This window comes from Anomaloglossus baeobatrachus, chromosome 10 (genome assembly GCF_048569485.1).
Source record: "Anomaloglossus baeobatrachus isolate aAnoBae1 chromosome 10, aAnoBae1.hap1, whole genome shotgun sequence".
Classification (NCBI taxonomy): domain Eukaryota; kingdom Metazoa; phylum Chordata; class Amphibia; order Anura; family Aromobatidae; genus Anomaloglossus; species Anomaloglossus baeobatrachus.
The window spans coordinates 45,824,993-45,847,029 of NC_134362.1; the positions used below are offsets into that span (position 1 = coordinate 45,824,993).

The 22,037-nt window shown below is 41.2% G+C and overlaps 1 protein-coding gene across 3 annotated transcripts in view; it reads right to left on the reverse strand.

Annotated features, from left to right (window-relative positions):
• The window catches only part of LOC142255063 (serine/threonine-protein kinase D3-like), a 62,588-nt gene that overhangs the window by 4,122 nt on the left and 36,429 nt on the right, over positions 1-22,037 (reverse strand). For all 3 annotated transcript variants that reach the window (XM_075326502.1, XM_075326504.1, XM_075326503.1), the window contains 6 exons: positions 19,014-19,258; positions 16,899-17,037; positions 12,686-12,814; positions 7,261-7,436; positions 3,583-3,766; positions 1,495-1,578 (listed from right to left, as the gene is read on the reverse strand). In XM_075326502.1, coding sequence (XP_075182617.1) covers positions 1,495-1,578; positions 3,583-3,766; positions 7,261-7,436; positions 12,686-12,814; positions 16,899-17,037; positions 19,014-19,154 — 853 coding nt within the window. In that variant the 5' untranslated portion in view covers positions 19,155-19,258. The remainder of the gene's footprint in view (positions 1-1,494; positions 1,579-3,582; positions 3,767-7,260; positions 7,437-12,685; positions 12,815-16,898; positions 17,038-19,013; positions 19,259-22,037) is intronic.

A 22,037-nucleotide genomic window follows, 5' to 3' on the forward strand; every position in this document is an offset into this window, starting at 1 on the left:
AGTGTCACCAGCAGGTTGTACAGAGACTGGAAGAGTCACGGAAAGGCAGAAACGTGGACATGTATTTGGCCACATCCCACACTGATGACCCCTGCCTTGTGAACAATTGCCTTCTGACCTGGATGATGAATGCCACATTATTCCAAGCACATTTAAAAGGGAGGTGAGATGGGCATCCAAGTGTCACATCAGATCATTCAAAACAATTTACATCAAATGTAGTCTGCATGTTTGATGACTTGCAAGGGGACCTGACTGCACCACCAGGCACAAGCGTCATCTACGTACCTGACCGCAGAACCAGGCAGAGGCGCATCTACTCTGGATGAGGGACCAGTGGGCCTCAGTGCAGGCCACTTATGGAAGTCAATGCACGGTGTGCAGGAATGATGATTTGGGAGCACACATTTATCTGGATTTTATTTGAGGGGGATGGAGCCATCGCTTTTCCAGAGTCTTAGTTCTACCAGTAATGTGGGAAGTTGCTATCTTTCCAGCGACATATGACAGACCTGAGTGGGGGCTGGTTTTGTGCTGTTTGATAGATGCTCCACTGTACCAACTGTAGAGGAGCGTGGATGCCAGGCAAAACAAGGGAAAATATACACCCGCAGTGGACGGAAATGGAACGGTGTGCAGTATGAACTGACACAGGTATCCAGGAGCCCCAGCCGGTAGCTTCCCTGGTTACCTGGCATCCATGTTCCTCTACAGTTGCTACATACATTGTGGAGCATCTATCAACGCAGGCACTTTGGGGATTTAAACCAGCACGCACGCCGGAAATCCTCCAGCACGCGCGCCGGGGAATCCTCCAGCACGCGCGCCGGGGAATCCTCCAGCACGCGCGCCGGGGAATCCTCCAGCACGCGCGCCGGGGAATCCTCCAGCACGCGCGCCGGGGAATCCTCCAGCACGCACGCCGGGGAATCCTCCAGCACGCGCGTCGGGAATCCTCCAGCACGTGCGTCGGGAATCCTCCAGCACGTACGTCGGGAATCCTCCAGGACGCACGCTGGGAATCCTCCAACACGCACGCTGGGAATCCTTCAGCTACGTGATAAGCTCCAACGGTTTCTCAGGCAAGTATTATTAACCCTTTTCAACCCTTTCTAGTCTCCTTTAACAATTTGCACTGGTTTGCATTAACAACTGTCCCTGCTGTACAGGGAATACCTTTTCTGGTTTCAACAGTACACTTGCTAATTACCACGGAGCGCTGTAGCATATGTCCTTTGATTACTTTTACACCCCTTGATATAATTTCACGCAGATTATATCGTCTACATGCTGCTCCATTTGCTGTTTGTTTACTAGATTGTTGTTTTATTCAGACGTCAAAGGTCATTTATTTGGTTTCTTAAGCGCCGGTGTGCAATTTAGCTTTTTTCTATAGTTAGAAAGTTGCTTAATTTTGCATTTAGGAAGCAAAAACATGAAAAAAAAAACCTTTGTGAGAGGTGTAAAGCGGAAAGTATATTTTATCAAAGTTACCTTCTCCATCGCTGTTAGTGATCTCTCCCAGGCATTCGTGTGGCACATCCGGTATGCATCGTCGGTGGCAATTAAAGCGGCAGTCTGTACAGAACAGATTGGCAAATACATTACTTTTTTGGCTTATACAGTACAGTGCGCTCCTTGATGCAAATATGTAAGACAATTATTTATGACATGTTTTTATGCCTTAACTTCAAAAATTAAGATATTAGATGCGGATGGCAAATTTATAGCAACTACAATATTTGCATAATTTATCATTGCTTTTTATAATTCTTAAAATATCACTTGGCTACTAAACATCCCATAAAAACTTAATGATATCTATATTTTATGCCTTTTAATATTGCATATTTTGTTGATTTTGGTTGCTTTCTATGTATACAATATGTAAATGAACAAAAAAAAATGACTGATAGACCATTATGTTGTAAAAAAAAAAAAAAAAGAAAAAAAACCACAGCACTTCTGGATATGGGAGCTCGAGCAGGATTGTGTCCCGTAATTCAAGAAAACTAGACTGACCACTTCAATAATGTGGATTGGTGATTTTTTTTTTATTACAACAGTCCAGGATGTGAAAACGTTTCAGTCTAAATGTTGGACCTTTTTCAGTTCACAGATTGCTCTGGATAAGAAAGGAGAGCGCTGATGGAAGTCTGGTTATGTCACAAGTGACTGTGGGTGTCACGCAAGACACCCTGGGGATGACAGGATGGGAGACCCTGCACTGGCCCTCAGACTAAATGCACCATGAGCTTTCCCTCAACCCAGAGGTACACTAGATGGTAGTGAGATCTGAGCCACTAGCGTGTCCCTATCTCCTGTCCAGGCCCTGATTTAACTCCCTCCACAGCCATCGCCCACAGACCGGGCCAGGACAGTAGTCACATAAACCCATCGACAAATAACAGACAAGGGGGAAAACAAACTTCACGCACACCAGAAACAAACACCAAGGGGACTACAAAAAAAAATGCAGAGGAGGTAAATAAGGTAAGGAGAAATGAACTAAACAGTGGGGGAACTTCCACATCAAACGACAGCAGCAGCAGAAAACACCAGACCAAGTTCCAGAATGAATTATGAATAACCGACACCCTCTGCTGGGAGCAGAGGGTATATCTACAGGTTGGGAGTGGTTATCAACAGATACACCTAAGTAGAGGTAATGAGTTTGGTGCTGGCAAGGAAAACAGACAGTAACCCCATGTATGCCAAAAGTAAAAAACACATTTAATGTGTATAGTCTCAGATGGTACAAAAGATACTCTGAACCTGAGCCTGTCACTAACCCCCCAATAAGATGACCGTGACAATGGGGACAGCAGGAAACCGAGGCCCCTAAGCTGACTGTCAGACTAGAGGGCCCTGTGCTATCCCTATTCTCACAGATACCCCTAATGGTGGGGATGTCTGAATCTCCTTTCTGGCCCGGCTCCTGACAGGTAAACTCCACAACAACACCAAGCATCAGGCAACTCTATCTCCAGCAAATCTCAGACACCAAAGCACACAGACCAACATAGCAGAAGCTATAGCCAGCATGGGTGAAAGATCTCCTCAAACCTAAATATGAGAAAAGCAGATGATAGACTTCCTTACAACATGTGATTCCAGAAGCCTAAGAAGAAGGCTAGCAGAGATTAACTCTTGCTATCCGGACCATTAATGAGAACACAGCTGGTCGACACCTGAGTCTGTCGTTGTAGCTCAGAAACACCAGAGAAACCATCGGGCGGAGTGTCACAATCTGCAATGTGAACAGCGTCTGATGCCGCCGTAACAGTTGGTTAGTTTTGTGACAGGTTAATGGAAATGCACTAATCTTTGCTGTGGACACTGCAGATGTATATCAGCGCTATCCTTCCATATACAGCGCAATCTGTGAACTGATGAAGGTCCAATGTTTAGACTGAAACGTTTACACATCCTATATTGAAAAAATCTCCAATTCACATTACTGCAGAGCTCAGTCTAATACTCTCAATAGACCTTTTTGACTTGTCAAGATGTGTTATACGATAAAAGTGATGAATCTACAATTTAATGTAATCATTCAAAAATGGAATACAACACGTTTACCTCTACACTGCATGCCCTGTCTGAACAGCCCCTTAAGAAGACGTCGGCAGTGCTGACACATTGTGGGACGGGTGTATGTATGGACTTGGAAAGTGTGGGGAACCTTCACTCTTTTCTTTTCCTGCCAATCCTTCCAGATGGGGCGCCCCTTGAAGGAGGACACACGAGATTTCTTGGGGGCAACCTATAGAAACAATATAAGAGATGATTACATACAGAAAACAAAATAATTATTTTGAGTAAATTTATCATGAGAACAAAACTTGGATGTGCTTATAGAATGGTAGATTTATGTGGCACAATTTTTTGCCTCAATTTTTTCAAGGGAGTTTTGCCACAAAAACTACAGCATTTTCTAGTATCAGCAAAGTGAATGAGAATCCTGAAATCTCTCCTGACATCATTATAATGGTTATGTGTGGTGGTTATTTGATTTTGTACCTTTGACTGCTCATTTGTTTGCACTGGCTTAGTCCTCCCTTTGTGAGACTCCCATACTTTCACACAAACCATGTTTACTCTGTCTTTATATATACACACACACATTTACCTATTTACCCTATGCATCAGACTACCATCTAATATTTAAATGCTATTTATACAATCAATATGTTTAGTTCTCCCTTTGTGAGACTCCCATACTTTCCCACACACCCTGTTTACTTTATATATATATATATATATATATATATATATATATAACATATACATGCACACACGTTTTCCTATTGATACTATGCATCGCACTACCGTCTAATATTTAAATGTTATCTATACAACCAATATGTTTAGTTCTCCCTTTGTGAGACTCCCATACTTTCCCACACACCCTGTTTACTTTGTCTATATATATACAGTACTGACCAAAAGTTTGGACACACCTTCTCATCTCTAGAACAACTGTTAAGAGGAGACTTTGTGCAGCAGGCCTTCATGGTAAAATAGCTGCTAGGAAACCTCTGCTAAGGACGGGCAACAAGCAGAAGAGACTTGTTTGGGCTAAAGAACACAAGGAATGGACATTAGACCAGTGGAAATCTGTGCTTTGGTCTGATGAGTCCAAATTTGAGATCTTTGGATCCAACCACCGTGTCTTTGTAGAAAAGGTGAACGGATGGACTCTACATGGCTGGTTCCCACCGTGAAGCATGGAGGAGGAGGTGTGATGGTGTGGGGGGCTTTGCTGGTGATACTGTTGAGGATTTATTCAAAATTGAAGGCATACAGAACCAGCATGGCTACCACAGCATCTTGCAGCGGCATGCTATTACATCTGGTTTGCGTTTAGTTGGGCCATCATTTATTTTTCAACAGGACAATGACCCCAAACACACCTCCAGGCTGTGTAAGGCCTATTTGACTAAGAAGGAGAGTGATGGGGTGCTATGCCAAATGACCTGGCCTCCACAGTCACCAGACCTGAACCCAATCGAGATGGTTTGGGGTGAGCTGGATCGCAGAGTGAAGGCAAAAGGGCCAACAAGTGCTAAGCATCTCTGGGAACTCCTTCAAGACTGTTGGAAGACCATTTCCGGTGACTACCTCTTAAAGCTCATTAAGAGAATGCCAAGAGTGTGCAAAGCAGTAATTAAAGCATAAGGTGGCTACTTTGAAGAACCTACAATATAAGACATATTTTCAGTTATTTTACACTTTTTTAAGTATTTCATTCCACATGTTTTAATTCATAGCTTTGATGCCTTCAAATGTGAATCTACAATTTTTAGAGTCATGAAAATAAAGAAAACTTTTTGAATGAGGTGTGTCCAAACGTTTTGGTCTGTACTGTATGTATATAGATAATATAGATAATATATATATATATAGTCACACACACACACACACACCCTGTTTACTTTGTCTTTATATATACACATGTTTACCTATTGACCCTATGCTTCACACCACCATCTAATATTTAAATGATATTTATACAACCAATATGATGGTTTGATTCAGACAAGAAGGTTTTTATTTTGTACTCTGTTTTTTTTACAATCTACACATTCTCCTATTTTCTATTTTTAAATGGTTTTAATATGTATATAACCTTTGAATTGATGTGCCAATAAAGGATTTTTACAGTAATCATTCGAAAAGAGTCTCATTATTTCTGTTGGATCTATAGAGATAGATAGACAGAGAGGGAGCAAGAGACATATAATAAAATTGCACACTGTGAAGGTATTGGCCAGCTTTTTCTGATTCAATAAATAAAATTAAAAAATAATGGCGGGGCCCCCCTATTTTTGATAATCGGCAAGGGTAAAGGAGGCAGCTGCGGGCTGATATCATCAGGCTGGGAAGGACCATGATTATTGGGTCCTTCCCAGCCTAAAAATATCAGCCTGCAGCCATCTCAGAAATTACGCCAATTCTGGTGCTTCACCTCGGCTCTTCCTGATTGCCCAGGTTTAGGTAATGGTAGTTGGGGTTGATGTTAGCTGTGTAGTTCAAGCTAGCATCAACACCTGGGCTTAGTAATGGAGGGGTGTTTATCATACACCCACATTACTAACCCAGTAAGTGAAAAGAAAAAAACAAACAAAAAAAATACTTTATTTGAAAAAAAACAAGTATTAGAGTTAGATTCAGGGAGCAGACAGAGCCGTGGTCAGGTAACGGTCTGAGGTTTGAAGCCAGGAGGTAATGACAAGAACAGGGAGCAGGCAGAGACGTGGTCATTTAACTATCCGAGGTCAGAAGCCAGGAGATAACGACAAGACCAGGGAGCGGGCAAAGAGGGGTCAATAAACAGTCCGGGGACAAAACAGCCTAGATCAGAATAGAAGCACAAACAGAAGCCAAGAGCGCAACTGCAGAACCAGAGAGTACGACTGGTGAAGTTCTGGGATAACATGCTCTGTAACAAAACAGAGCAATTACCAAAAAGGTGGAACACCTGAGTAATCAGCACTTCCCAGAACCTGCATGGAATCCTGTGCTGTCAAAGAACCTAGCAGCTAGTGCTTAGAGAAACACAGCAGAGCATCTCCAAATGCAAAATGCTCTGCACAAAGGAAACATGTCACTGCCAGCTCTATAGTTCAGGAAGGCGTGGCAAAGCATCCCCTGTGTGCAAGATGCTCCGCATTCAGGGAGCAGACAGAGACGTGGTCAGGTAACGGTCCGAGGTCAGAAGCCAGGAGGTAACGACAATTACAGGGGGCAGGAAGAGAGGGGTCAAACAGTCTTGGGTCAAGAAGCTCAGATCAGAACACAAGTACAAACAAAAGCCAAGAGCACAACTGCAGAACCAGAGAGTACGACTGGCGAGATTCTGGGAGAGCATGCTCAGTAATGAAACAGAGCAATTACCAGGAACGTGGAACACCTGAGTAGACAAACAGAGATGTGGTCAGGTAACGGTCCGAGTTCAGAAGCCAGGAGGTAACTACAAGAACAGCATGTCAGTGTGTAAGATGCTCTACACAAAGGAATCGTGACATATAGCCTAAGAAAGTTTTCCTTGGTCTTCCAATATGGCTTCCTATATATCCTTACTACTATTTATTATGCATAGAACCATAAAGCAGCCATGACTATGACCCATTAATATGTTAAAATTGAAGCTTGTGGACAGCACATGAGCAATCAACGTATTGGTAATCAGACTAAAATGATCTTAAAGTGTAGGGAAATATAAGGAAACTAGTGATATATAAAGCTTTCCATTACCTGCGGCTCTGAGCTATGTTCTCCGAGGTCCTCCAGGCTGCCTCCAGGCCCGGTTCTTTGTTTGGTGATGGAACTTGCTCCTCTGAATGATCTAAAGGAAAGATGACTTCTCTTTACCCCCCGGCAATTGTTAGGGATCTGGAAAGCGCATCTCTTGTGATAATTTAAACCACAGCCTGAAAAATTAGAAAGGTAAAAAAACAAAAACACAGATAAACCGTCAATCGTAATAATGATATTTATTTTAATAAAACTAATAAAAAATAAATAAAATATAATAAATAATAAAACTATATCATAAAACTAAGAATTCTCATTTCTGTCCATTATCTTGGACAGTTTCACTTTCAGACCGCAAATTTCTGAGAAATCATGGCCCTAATATATTCTCTGACCTCATCTAATCATGATTGCACACACACATTTATATAAAAATAGGAATTAAACTTTGTTTCCTGCTGCAGACAAGAGTTCCTTAGGACCATAAGAGAAAAGAATTTCTATATTTCTATATATGATACATAGAACATGTTTATGTACTTTTAAAGACTAACTAATTTTATATACAGTACAGACCAAAAGTTTGGACACACCTTCTCATTCAAAGAGTTTTCTTTATTTTCATGACTCTAAAAATTGTAGATTCACATTGAAGGCATCGAAACTATGAATGAAAACATGTGGAATTAAATACTTAAAAAAGTGTGAAACAACTGAAAATATGTCTTATATTCTAGGTTCTTCAAAGTAGCCAGCTTTTGCTTTGATTACTGCTTTGCACACTCTTGGCATTCTCTTGATGAGCTTCAAGAGGTAGTCACCGGAAATGGTTTTCCAACAGTCTTGAAGGAGTTCCCAGAGATGCTTAGCACTTGTTGGCCCTTTTGCCTTCACTCTGCGGTCCAGCTCACCCCAAACCATCTCGATTGGGTTCAGGTCTGGTGACTGTGGAGGCCAGGTCATCTGGCGTAGCACCCCATCACTCTCCTTCTTAGTCAAATAGCCCTTACACAGCCTGGAGGTGTGTTTGGGGTCATTGTCCTGTTGAAAAATAAATGATGGCCCAACTAAACGCAAACCGGGTGGAATAGCAAGATGCTGTGGTAGCCATGCTGGTTCTGTATGCCTTCAATTTTGAATAAATGCCCAACAGTGTCACCAGCAAAGCACCCCCCCACACCATCACACCTCCTCCTCCATGCTTCACGGTGGGAACCAGCCATGTAGAGTCCATCCGTTCATCTTTTCTACAAAGACACAGTGGTTGGATCCAAATATCTCAAATTTGGACTCATCAGACCAAAGCACAGATTTCCACTGGTCTAATGTCCATTCCTTGTGTTCTTAAGCCCAAACAAGTCTCTTCTGCTTGTTGCCTGTCCTTAGCAGTGGTTTCCTAGCAGCTATTTTACCCTGAAGGCCTGCTGCACAAAGTCTCCTCTTAATAGTTGTTCTAGAGATGAGAAGGTGTGTCCAAATTTTTGGTCTGTACTGTAATATATTATATATATATTGCCAATGTATGTAAAGCGCTGTGGAATTAATAGCGCTATATAAATGAATAAAATTATTATTAATATATATATATATTTACACACACACCCACTGTATATATTGTATATATCTATCTATCTATCTATATATATATATATATATATATATATACAGTCAGGGCCAGAAATATTTGGACAGTGACACAAGTTTTGTTATTTTAGCTGTTTACAAAAACATGTTCAGAAATACAATTATATATATAATATGGGCTGAAAGTGCACACTCCCAGCTGCAATATGAGAGTTTTCACATCCAAATCGGAGAAAGGGTTTAGGAATCATAGCTCTGTAATGCATAGCCTCCTCTTTTTCAAGGGACCAAAAGTAATTGGACAAGGGACTCTAAGGGCTGCAATTAACTCTGAAGGCGTCTGCCTCGTTAACCTGTAATCAATGAAGTAGTTAAAAGGTCTGGGGTTGATTACAGGTGTGTGGTTTTGCATTTGGAAGCTGTTGCTGTGACCAGACAACATGCGGTCTAAGGAACTCTCAATTGAGGTGAAGCAGAACATCCTGAGGCTGAAAAAAAAGAAAAAATCCATCAGAGAGATAGCAGACATGCTTGGAGTAGCAAAATCAACAGTCGGGTACATTCTGAGAAAAAAGGAATTGACTGGTGAGCTTGGAAACGCAAAAAGGCCTGGGCGTCCACGGATGACAACAGTGGTGGATGATCGCCGCATACTTTCTTTGGTGAAGAAGAACCCGTTCACAACATCAACTGAAGTCCAGAACGCTCTCAGTGAAGTAGGTGTATCTGTCTCTAAGTCAACAGTAAAGAGAAGACTCCATGAAAGTAAATACAAAGGGTTCACATCTAGATGCAAACCATTCATCAATTCCAAAAATAGACAGTCCAGAGTTAAATTTGCTGAAAAACACCTCATGAAGCCAGCTCAGTTCTGGAAAAGTATTCTATGGACAGATGAGACAAAGATCAACCTGTACCAGAATGATGGGAAGAAAAAAGTTTGGAGAAGAAAGGGAACGGCACATGATCCAAGGCACACCAAATCCTCTGTAAAACATGGTGGAGGCAACGTGATGGCATGGGCATGCATGGCTTTCAATGGCACTGGGTCACTTGTGTTTATTGATGACATAACAGCAGACAAGAGTAGCCGGATGAATTCTGAAGTGTACCGGGATATACTTACAGCCCAGATTCAGCCAAATGCCGCAAAGTTGATCGGACGGCGCTTCATAGTACAGATGGACAATGACCCCAAGCATACAGCCAAAGCTACCCAGGAGTTCATGAGTGCAAAAAAGTGGAACATTCTGCAATGGCCAAGTCAATCACCAGATCTTAACCCAATTGAGCATGCATTTCACTTGCTCAAATCCAGACTTAAGACGGAAAGACCCACAAACAAGCAAGACCTGAAGGCTGCGGCTGTAAAGGCCTGGCAAAGCATTAAGAAGGAGGAAACCCAGCGTTTGGTGATGTCCATGGGTTCCAGACTTAAGGCAGTGATTGCCTCCAAAGGATTCACAACAAAATATTGAAAATAAAAATATTTTGTTTGGGTTTGGTTTATTTGTCCAATTACTTTTGACCTCCTAAAATGTGGAGTGTTTGTAAAGAAATGTGTACAATTCCTACAATTTCTATCAGATATTATTGTTCAAACCTTCAAATTAAACGTTACAATCTGCACTTGAATTCTGTTGTAGAGGTTTCATTTCAAATCCAATGTGGTGGCATGCAGAGCCCAACTCGCGAAAATTGTGTCACTGTCCAAATATTTCTGGACCTAACTGTATATATATATATATATATATATATATATATATATATATATATATATATATATATATATAAATATATATATATATTATAGAGGATACAGGCTGCTGGCTGCATATACATAATACTAGCTGTACTATACGGCTTCGTCCAGGTTAATAACTGCTGTTAACTAAATAGAATGTATTAACAAAAATGTATTCTGCACACAAAAAACACAAAACAAAATAGATATAAATGTAATTATTAAAAGGCAAAAACTAAGCTAATTTCACAACATATGTTTCAACACCACAGATATTCCACACAGATTTAACTAAATTGGCTAAGTAATGTGCTCCGTCTGTCTCTTTCCAGATCTGTCTCTTTCCCCGTCTGTCTCTGTCTGTCTCTTTCCAGGTCTGTCTCTTTCCAGGTCTGTCTCTTTCCAGGTCTGCCTTTCTCTGTCTCTTTCTTTGTCTGTCTCTATCTCTCTGTTTCTTTCCCCATCTGTCTCTTTCCCAGTCTGTCTCCACGTCTCTTTGTCTGTGTCTTTTCCTGTCTGTCTCTTTCCCTGTCTGCCTGTTTTTGTCTGTCTCTATTTCTCTGTCTTTTTCCCCGTCTGTCTCTATCAAGGTCTGTGTCTTTCCCCATCTATTTTTGTCTCTCTGGCTGTCTCCTCCTTCCTTGTCTGCCTGTCTCTGTCCCTGTCTGCATGTCTGTCTGTCTCTTTCCCCATCTGTCTCTTTCCAGGTCTGTCTCTTTCCAGGTCTGTCTTTTTCCAGGTCTGTCTCTTTCCAGGTCTGTCTCTTTCCAGGTCTGTCTCTTTCCCAGTCTGTCTCTTTCCCAGTCTGTCTCTTTCCCAGTCTGTCTCTGTCTGTTTCACCGTTTGTCTCTCTTTGCCTGTCTGTCTCTGTCTGTCTCTGTCTGTCTCTCCACCGACATCTTATTACCTCACATATAAGCTTCTTATACTATGAATGTTTTTTGTTCCTATAGCAACCAATCACAGCTCCTACTAATAACTTGTAGTTCCAGGCTCCATTTACTTTAATGGAGGCATGTTTTTTGGAGAGTAATTGTAAAGAGCGGGGTTACATTTTCCTGTCACAACATAGTCTACAACGTTCCCTGGGTCACATGAGGTTTCTGTGCAAAATTTTGTGATTGTAAATGCGACGGTGCGGATACACTTTTCGTTTCACTTTTTCCCCATTATGTAGATAGGGGCAAAATTGATTGGTAAATTGGAACGCGCGGGGTTAAAATTTCGCCTCACAACATAGCCTATGACGCTCTCGGGGTCCAGACGTGTGAGTGTGCAAAATTTTGTGGCTGTACCTGCGACGGTGCAGATGCCAATCCTGAACATACACACATACATACACACATTCAGCTTTATAAATTAGATAGAGGATACAGGCTATTGGCTACGTATACATAATATAGAGAATACAGGCTGTTGGCTGCATATATATATATATATATATATATATATATATATTATAGAGGATACAGTAGGCTGGTGGCTGTGTATATATAATATGGAGTATATCGCCAGCTCAATGCATTTGTATAATATAGAGAATACAGGCTGCTGGCTGTGTATATATTATACAGAGGCTGCTGGCTGCGTATATATAATATTGAGGATACAGGCTTCTGGCTGCGTATATATAATATAGAGCATACAGGGTGCTGGCTGTGTATATATCATATAGAGGATGCAGGCTGTGTATTTGTAATATAGAGGATACATTAGGTTGCAGGCTGCATATATATAATATAGAGTATACAGGTTGCTGGATGCGTATATATAATATATAGAGGATAGAGTCCACTGGATGCGTATATATAATATAGAGGAAACAGGCTGCTAACTGCGTATACATAATATAGAGGATACAGGCTGTTTGATGTGTATATATCATATAGAGGATACAGGCTGTGGATATGTAATATAGAGAATACATTAGGCTGCTGGCTGTGTATATATAATATGGAGGATACCACCAGCTGGATGCATATATATAATAATATAATAAAGAGGATACAGGCTGCTGGCTGTCTGCATATATATGATAATATATATATATATATATATGTGTATGTATGTATGTATGTATGTATATATATAGATTACCTTGGCATTTTAGGCCTTGTTTCACCATGCCAAACAACATTTCCCCACAACAGTCACAAAAGGCTGGAGATTTGTAGGTGTGAGCCAGTAAGATGTGAGGTTGGATCGAGGAATCGATGGCCACAGACTCTGTACAAAAAAAATAAATAAATAATAACAGTTTATAATTTGTTAAAATATTAGGTATTGGACAAAGATAAATTCTTAAACTTCAGCCCATGGTGATTTATTCAATCCTGATGAAGAGCATTGTACAATATACAAATCCTCAATGACCACATCGAACCACCATTACTGCCCCCGTATCAGTCACTTCTTTTTCTAGCAGAGCGCTCTACAACAACAATACAAGTCCTTCAGGGCTCCTGCTTAGTTCTCTGCTCTAGCTTCCCTTCATTCAGGGTTAGAGGTAGCAGCAGGGAAATATTATAAACAAAAGGATTGATCCAGCTAAGTGCTAACGGTGATTTATTTGTGCAAAATCAGACAGTGCATAGAAGACGTTAACGCGTTTCTGGCTTGACGCCCTTAATCATAAGGGTGAAACTTAGTGCAATTTTATTAACAAAACATGACCAATGAAATATATATATATATATATATATATATATATATAACTCATTGTGTCACTTTGTTCTCTAATAAAGGTCAATGATCAGATTTCAGAACTTTTTTTACTCTCCCACCGCAGCTACTGCTGTACAAGAGTAAAGACAGGGCATACTAAGATGTAAGTATGGTACCACTTACACATTCTGTTCTCAGGTTTATAAGGGTGCTCTACTTAATGGTACCTTTTACTGCCTATGTATCATGGCTGGCTGACAATCCTGTGGCAGAGATTGGCAGCATGTGTTGTTATCTGACAGTTCCCTGTTTGTGCAGCAGCAGACTCTAGGACCCTGGGAAACTGTCAGTTTTGTCTCTCAGTTGCCAGCCTCTGACTTCCTTTATAAACCTCACCCTGGGGGTATTTGGGTGCAGTTTATAGTTTGTTCGTAACTGAGCTACGGAGACGTCGTCTTCTGTTGCTCCAGACTCCTGTGGTTGCTGCAGCTCAGATAAGTGTTGTCTTTGCTGTCTACCAGGGATCTGGTGATTGCAGTTGTGTTTCCCCTGTTTTGTTACCTTGTGTCCTCCTTTAGTGATAGTGGTGTTGACAAAGAGCTCATACCCTCCATTCTTACTTAGGGTCCACTTGACAGGGTAAAATAGGGCCCTAGGTATTCCAGCTCAGCAACAGGGAACCTGTATAGGGTCTATGAGGGCAGTGAGGGTGAGATGCAGATTGTAGTCAGGGATCACCACTTCCCACTTTCCCTAGCCATAGGGCATTCCTTTCATCTTCCCTTTGTGTTGTCCTATACAGCCGGTATAGCCTCTCACCCCTGCCGTGACACTATATTGCCAGTTCTGTTTTTTCAGCTGTGTACCATGTGAATACCATTCTTCAGCTTGTGACCCACTTTCAACTGATTTCACTTGACTGTGTGACTCCTTTTCTGACTGCTCCTTTTGGTGCTGCTTACCTCGTCTTCTGACCAATAACTCTGATCTTGGCTTACTTTGCAAAATTTTGAGCTACACTACCGAAATGAAGATCCTTGATCCAATAACAAAAACGTTTCCACTCTGAACCAAGTCTTTTTTAAGTGTAAAGACCATCTTTACAGTCCATATAGAGGCAATAGGAATATAAATAGCCTAAAATCGGCACCAAAAAAATCTGAATAAACACCCACAGAGGTGTTTTTACTTTTTTGATATATCTCCTACGGTACTTATACTTATTAGTCACGACCGTTTTCCCTGTCTCTGATCCTTCCATTCCCTCCCACATTTTAAAATCCTCTGTAGGTGGAGAGGTCCTTCAGTTATTTTTGGCCCCTACTGTAGTCTATTTAAACCCCTATTGCCCCAATGTGCATTGTACAGTAGTTGGTTTTTACACTTGAATAAGACACCAGTCCGGCCTGGAAATGCATTGTGGAATAACCCACCCCCACCTCTTTATTATTGGATCAAGGATCATCATTTCGGTAGCCCAAATCTGTGAATTGTCTTTTCCTCGAGCATCCTCCTGGAGTTCATCCCTCAGCCACGGAGGAGCAGCCACCGTGATTGAGCTCTCTCAGAAGTTGTGCCTACACAACTCGCTAAGATGAGCATATTTCCTGGATCTAATATATCTGTTTATAAAGGTATCCTATGGTCTGGTGCGCTGTGTATCCCGACAATTTTTACCTTTTCTGATTAGCACATTGGACTTTAACCATTAGCCACATTTATTGATTCCAGCTCTCCTGACTAAAACAAACTTTTTTGAAAACCAGTATTTATGGTTCTTAACTGGTGGACAGGAACTGCACAGGTCTGCGATTAAAGATCAACTGAAGAAGTAAACTATCCTAAGACAAGCCGCAATGGCGAAACGTGGGGTGTTGTGGTAGTTGTGGGCAAGGAATTGCTCCCGGATGCCCGACACTCAACTAATGGACAAGAACTGCACAGGGCTTCGATAATAGATCACCTAAAGAAGAAAACTATCCCAGGACCAGGCGCACTAGTGAAACGTGGGGTGTGGTGGTAGTTGTGGGCAAGGAATTGCTCCCGGATGCCTTGGCACTCAACTGGTGGACAGGAACTTAACAAGTTTGCGATCATAGATCAACTGAAGAAGCAAACTATCCCACGGCCAGGCACAGTAGTAAAACGTGGCTCAGGGCTGTAGTCATGGGTCATGGGTCAGGAAATGCTTTCTGGATGCCCCGGTCCTGGCTAGATGTGTGTGTCTTGGTCATAGTAGCCATACACCCCTGTAGGCAGCATGCTGCTCATGGTGGTGGCAGGCCAAGACCGACCTACTATTAATGTGTTCCGACAAGGAGACCACAACAGACTTTTTAACAACAATGTTTTACTGATCGGATCTTCCTTATCAACTTTATACATCGGAAAGCGTACAGACATCTCCTCAAACAGTTTGGTAACAGAGAACCTCTAGATACACCTTCTTCTCTTCCATCTGGATTGTCCCTGATCGCACTGTCAATGCTCGTTTCAACAAGACCCAGTTGAGATCCACAATGCAGTGTGGGACTGTCAATCTAATGTCCTGTAGAGGTCATTTGCCTGATTCTTCTAGCAGAAGGAAGAAACCGCCACTACAGCCAGAACCAAACTCTATGCCCTCAGACGATCAGGGAATTACCCACTGGGAAACTCACTAGTTCTCTCAGCCCGCTAGCCAAAGGAGCTATAAGCTTGTTGGAGGCCAACTGATTGTCTTCCTGGACCCTGTTAGATACAGTCACTCTCGTTTGGAGCATGGTCCTTGGACCTGTTGCAGTCTATTACTCTCGGTGTTATTCACTTCTTCAAAGGGGAAGCTATTTTCCTTGCGGAGAATGACACACCATTCCAGCATGCCAATGGTGGAGAGACTTTAATAGGTGGCACTAGAGTTTATCTATTTCCTCATTTCTCCGAGTCCAGTCTCCTTTCTCCTTCCGGCACAGGCACCCACTGTATGTGGCCTTGATGCCCTTGTCAGACCATAGGACTCTTCTAGTTACACACAGGGCTCTATCTGAAGTATCACAGGAAACAGTCACTTTCCCTATATGCTAACCCCTCCCACTATGGCCTAGTTCCAACAACTGACTATGTCTTACCCTACAGTCTGGCAACCACACATAACATTACTTTACATTATACATTATATTACAGTTTACAAGACATATTGCTTTCACATTGACACAAGACATAGGTCACATTTAAATAACGTGATTGATGTCTTTGAGGGAAAACATGTCAGGGTGTCTATTTATTATTATTATTATATTTATTATTATTTTTATTATGTTTATTTGTTTTATTAATTTTAGAGGCTATTATGGGGTCTCAACACTTTCAAGGGTCTGTTCTCGGGTCTAAAAAATGTTTAGAGGTCTGGGATCTAATTTACTTTATTATATTAATAGGTCATTTTGACAAAAAGAAGTCTCTATGAGACAACCTTCTTAAGGAATTGTTTTGCCCACAACATCACTGGATTTTTAATGCCCTCTTTAATAGCCAAAACCAAGAAGTAGAAGACCTTCCTTTATATTTCCCGTTGCTTTGGCTCAAAATATTTAATTGGAAAATTACACTTTCTAAAAAATGTTGTGCGCACCCCGATGTTATGGTCACAAAATATTATGATACTCACCCGGAAGAATAACTTCAATCAAGTCTCCTTCTCCAATAGATTTGCTGGGTATAAGGCGCTCAAGGCCGCTTTCTGAGTTCACGTTATGGCGGAAGAGTTGTATCTTATCAGAAACGCCCAATAATTCATATTCAGGATACTGAAAACATACAAAACAAAGTATTAATGATGCAGAAGATGTTCTAAATGTATAGAAACGTCAACGCAACACAACGTTGATCCATTGATATCTACATGAAATTACATATAAAGTCTTTGTATAACGAGAACATATCTGGACAATTACTAGAAGAATCTTATCTTAGAAGATTTGCGCTTCCTAGATTCTTTGTCGATTGGTGTTGAAACCCAAGAACCTTTCTATGGTTGTACTCAAATGCATGAGTAAAGTCGATGGATAGAGATGAAGATGAAAATAAGTCAAAAATTTAGGAGATTGTGTGCCATCCGTCATTTTTTTTATTAGTTCTCGTAATTTCTTTTTCCCATGTAATGTGACTACTGAACTAGGGTTTAAAAATATACAGAATAACTTTTGAATACATTCTTCTCGATAACTATTTGTTCTTTTTAGTGTGCAGGGATGTGGAAGAACTGGTGGAACGCGTCAAGACCACTGTGCTCTGCTGCACCCGGACAGGAAGGGGTGTATAAAAATGTGGACAAGCGGTCGCATTCCTCCCTGCAGACACCAATCATGGTGTTTTAATGTGGTGTATTGTGAATGTCTTGCGTAATTATGGAAGCAATGTGTCAGGTAGACTGTCATGTAATGTAGAATATGCAGTCATGTTATATGTGGTTTCCAGACCACAGGGCAAGAGATGATTAATAGTTGGGACTAGCCCATAGTGGGAGGGGTTAGCATGTAGAGAAAGAGACAGTTTGCTATAGAACATCAGATAGGGCCCAGCGTGTGACTAGAGGAGACCTATGGTCTGAAAGGTCAACAAGGTCGCATGTAGTGGATGACCTGTGGCAAACAGGAGAAAGGAGACCAAAGCTGAGATAGCATGATCCAAGATAAGTTATCGATATACAAAGTAATAGCCAGCAGACGTACTATGGTATAGCCAGGAGATCTAATATGGTATAGCCAGGAGATGTAATATGGTATAGCCAGGAGACATATATGACAGTATAGCCAACAGATGTACTACGGGATAGCCAGCAGACATACAACAGAATAGCCAGCAGACAGACAATATCATAGCCAGCAGATGTACTACGGGATAGCCAGCAGTCGTACTACAGTACAACCAGGAAACGTGCTACGGTATAGCCAGCAGACGCACTACGGGATAGCCAGGAGACGTACTATGGGATAGCCAGGAGATGTATTACAGTATATCCAGGAGACATACTTTGGTATAGCCAGGAGACCTACTATGGTATAACGGGCAGACACTACGGGATAGCCAGCAGACATACTATGGGATAGCCAGCAGATGTACTATGGGATAGCTAGCAGACGTACTACGGGATAGCCAGCAGATGTCCTATGGGATAGCTAGCAGACGTATTATGGGATAGCTAGCAGACATCCTATGGGATAGCCAGCAGATGTACTATGGGATAGCTAGCAGACATCCTATGGGATAGCCAGCAGATGTACTATGGGATAGCTAGCAGACATCCTATGGGATAGCCAGCAGATGTACTATGGGATAGCTAGCAGACATACTATGGGATAGCCAGCAGATGTCCTATGGGATAGCTAGCAGACGTATTATGGGATAGCTAGCAGACATCCTATGGGATAGCCAGCAGACGTACTACGGGATAGCCAGCAGATGTACTACGGTATAGCCAGGACACGTACTATGGGATAGCCAGTAGACATACTACGGTATAGCCAGGGGGTGTATTATGGTAAAGCCAGGAGACGTACTATGGTTTAGTCAGCAAACATATTACGGCATAGCCAGCAGATGTACCACAGTATAGCCAGGAGACGTGCTACGGTATAGTCAGGAGAAGTACTACGGTATATATGGGGTACGTCTCCTTTTCAGGACATTCTCTAAATTTTATGGGGTGATAACTAGAGACCACATATATTTGTTGAGGCTAAATATCATCAAAGCTTTAACAATTAAAAAAAAAGGCCCCTACCTTCTTTTCGACAAGCTCCATGGCGAGCCTCTTCACTGTCCCATAATTGGCCTCACTTGTATTTAGATGATAAGCCTCCCGACATAGACCCATCTGGAGCCTGATTCTGGTTTCTTCTTGGGAAATGTCATCCATGGTCATTGTGAAAAGCTACTCAGAATACCGAACCGGCACCAACTCCTACTGATTTATGAGACGTCCTCTGGATATTTCTTTCCTTTTACTCAATTGTTTCACTCTTCTTTCTGTATAATAAAGAAAACGAGCTGGATATTATCAGCAGAATCATGAAAGAATCAGTAATGTGCCATCTTGTAAAGTGGAGAAAATAATATTCCATTCCTGATCAGTGACCGGACTTTAGCCTTGCCAATTCTGTAATAGCCGTAAATATTTTTGGAAAAACTGATAATATAACATTAGCCATAGTATCTATTTGATTCCATACTTTAAGCTAGTTTCTAACATACTCGTATTAAAAATTCCCTACTATTCCCTAACTACACTGTCTAACACCTATACTAATTTTTTTCTATTTCTCATCTGATGACGCTTTGATGACAAAGTGTCATCAGGAGCAGAGGCTGTGGTGGTGATCGCAGCCTCTGTCCCCTCCCTGAAAAGAAACGTCATCATGACGCTGGGGCAGCTCCCTATGCTGTGCACTGCCCGATCTGTCATTGTAGGGAGGTAAATGGGCTGTTGCGTTTCCCCCTGAAGACAACATGCTACCCTCCCTGCTCACCAGTTTGGCCGTGTATAAAAAGAACACTGTTTGGTTTGGTTTCCTTATTGAAAAGGTGAAAATGGTACAGTACCGCACAATGTGCACCAAAATGGACAGTGGAGATATCCGACTCCGAGGTACCGTCACACCCCCCCCCCTTAATTTACTGTAGTGTGCCCAGGTATGGAAGACAAGTCTCTTGCCCATAACTACCGTCTCGGGACACGTTACATTAAATTTGAACTTATGTGTGTGACGGTACCTTGGAGTTGGATATCGCCACTGTCCATTTTGGTGCACATTGTATGGTCCCATTTCGTTTAGACCTGTAAATAAGGAAACCGAATCAACTTTCTTAGACAGTGTCCTTTTTATACACGGCCAAACTGGTGAGCAGGGGGAAGCATGTTATACGTTCTCCATTACATCTAGTACAATACACCGGCTCCTCTCTGAGGGTTACAAATAGCGTTTTGTTCGTGTTAACATAGACAACATGTGATCGGTAACAGAGACAATATGTGATCGGTAACAGAGACAATATGTGATCGGTAACAGAGACAATATGTGATCGGTAACAGAGACAATATGTGATCGGTAACAGAGACAATATGTTATCGGTAACAGAGACAATATGTTATCGGTAACAGAGACAACATGTTATCGGTAACAGAGACAATATGTTATCAGTAACAGAGACAATATGTTATCGGTAACAGAGACAATATGTTATCAGTAACAGAGACAATATATTATCGGTAACAGAGACAATATGTTATCGGTAACAGAGACAATATGTATATGTTATCGGTAACAGAGACAACATGTTATCGGTAACAGAGACAACATGTTATCGGTAACAGAGACGTGTTATCGGTAACAGAGACAATATGTATATGTTATCGGTAACAGAGACAACATGTTATCGGTAACAGAGACAACATGTTATCGGTAACAGAGACAACATGTTATCGGTAACAGAGACAACATGTTATCGGTAACAGAGACAATATGTTATCAGTAACATAGACAATATATTATCGGTAACAGAGACAACATGTTATCGGTAACAGAGACAATATATTATCGGTAACAGAGACAATATATTATCGGTAACAGAGACAATATGTTATCAGTAACAGAGACAATATGTTATCGGTAACAGAGACAATATGTTATCAGTAACAGAGACAATATATTATCGGTAACAGAGACAATATGTTATCGGTAACAGAGACAACATGTGATCGGTAACAGAGACAATATGTGATCGGTAACAGAGACAATATGTGATCGGTAACAGAGACAATATGTGATCGGTAACAGAGACAATATGTTATCGGTAACAGAGACAATATGTTATCGGTAACAGAGACAACATGTTATCGGTAACAGAGACAATATGTTATCAGTAACAGAGACAATATGTTATCGGTAACAGAGACAATATGTTATCAGTAACAGAGACAATATATTATCGGTAACAGAGACAATATGTTATCGGTAACAGAGACAATATGTATATGTTATCGGTAACAGAGACAACATGTTATCGGTAACAGAGACAACATGTTATCGGTAACAGAGACGTGTTATCGGTAACAGAGACAATATGTATATGTTATCGGTAACAGAGACAACATGTTATCGGTAACAGAGACAACATGTTATCGGTAACAGAGACAACATGTTATCGGTATCGGTAACAGAGACAACATGTTATCGGTAACAGAGACAATATGTTATCAGTAACATAGACAATATATTATCGGTAACAGAGACAACATGTTATCGGTAACAGAGACAATATATTATCGGTAACAGAGACAATATATTATCGGTAACAGAGACAATATGTTATCAGTAACAGAGACAATATGTTATCGGTAACAGAGACAATATGTTATCAGTAACAGAGACAATATATTATCGGTAACAGAGACAATATGTTATCGGTAACAGAGACAACATGTGATCGGTAACAGAGACAATATGTGATCGGTAACAGAGACAATATGTTATCGGTAACAGAGACAACAGGTTATCGGTAACAGAGACAATATGTTATCGGTAACAGAGACAACATGTTATCGGTAACAGAGACAATATGTATATGTTATCGGTAACAGAGACAACATGTTATCGGTAACAGAGACAATATGTTACCGGTAACAGAGACAACATGTTATCGGTAACAGAGACAACATGTTATCGGTAACAGAGACAATATGTTATCGGTAACAGAGACGTGTTATCGGTAACAGAGACAATATATTATCGGTAACAGAGACAACATG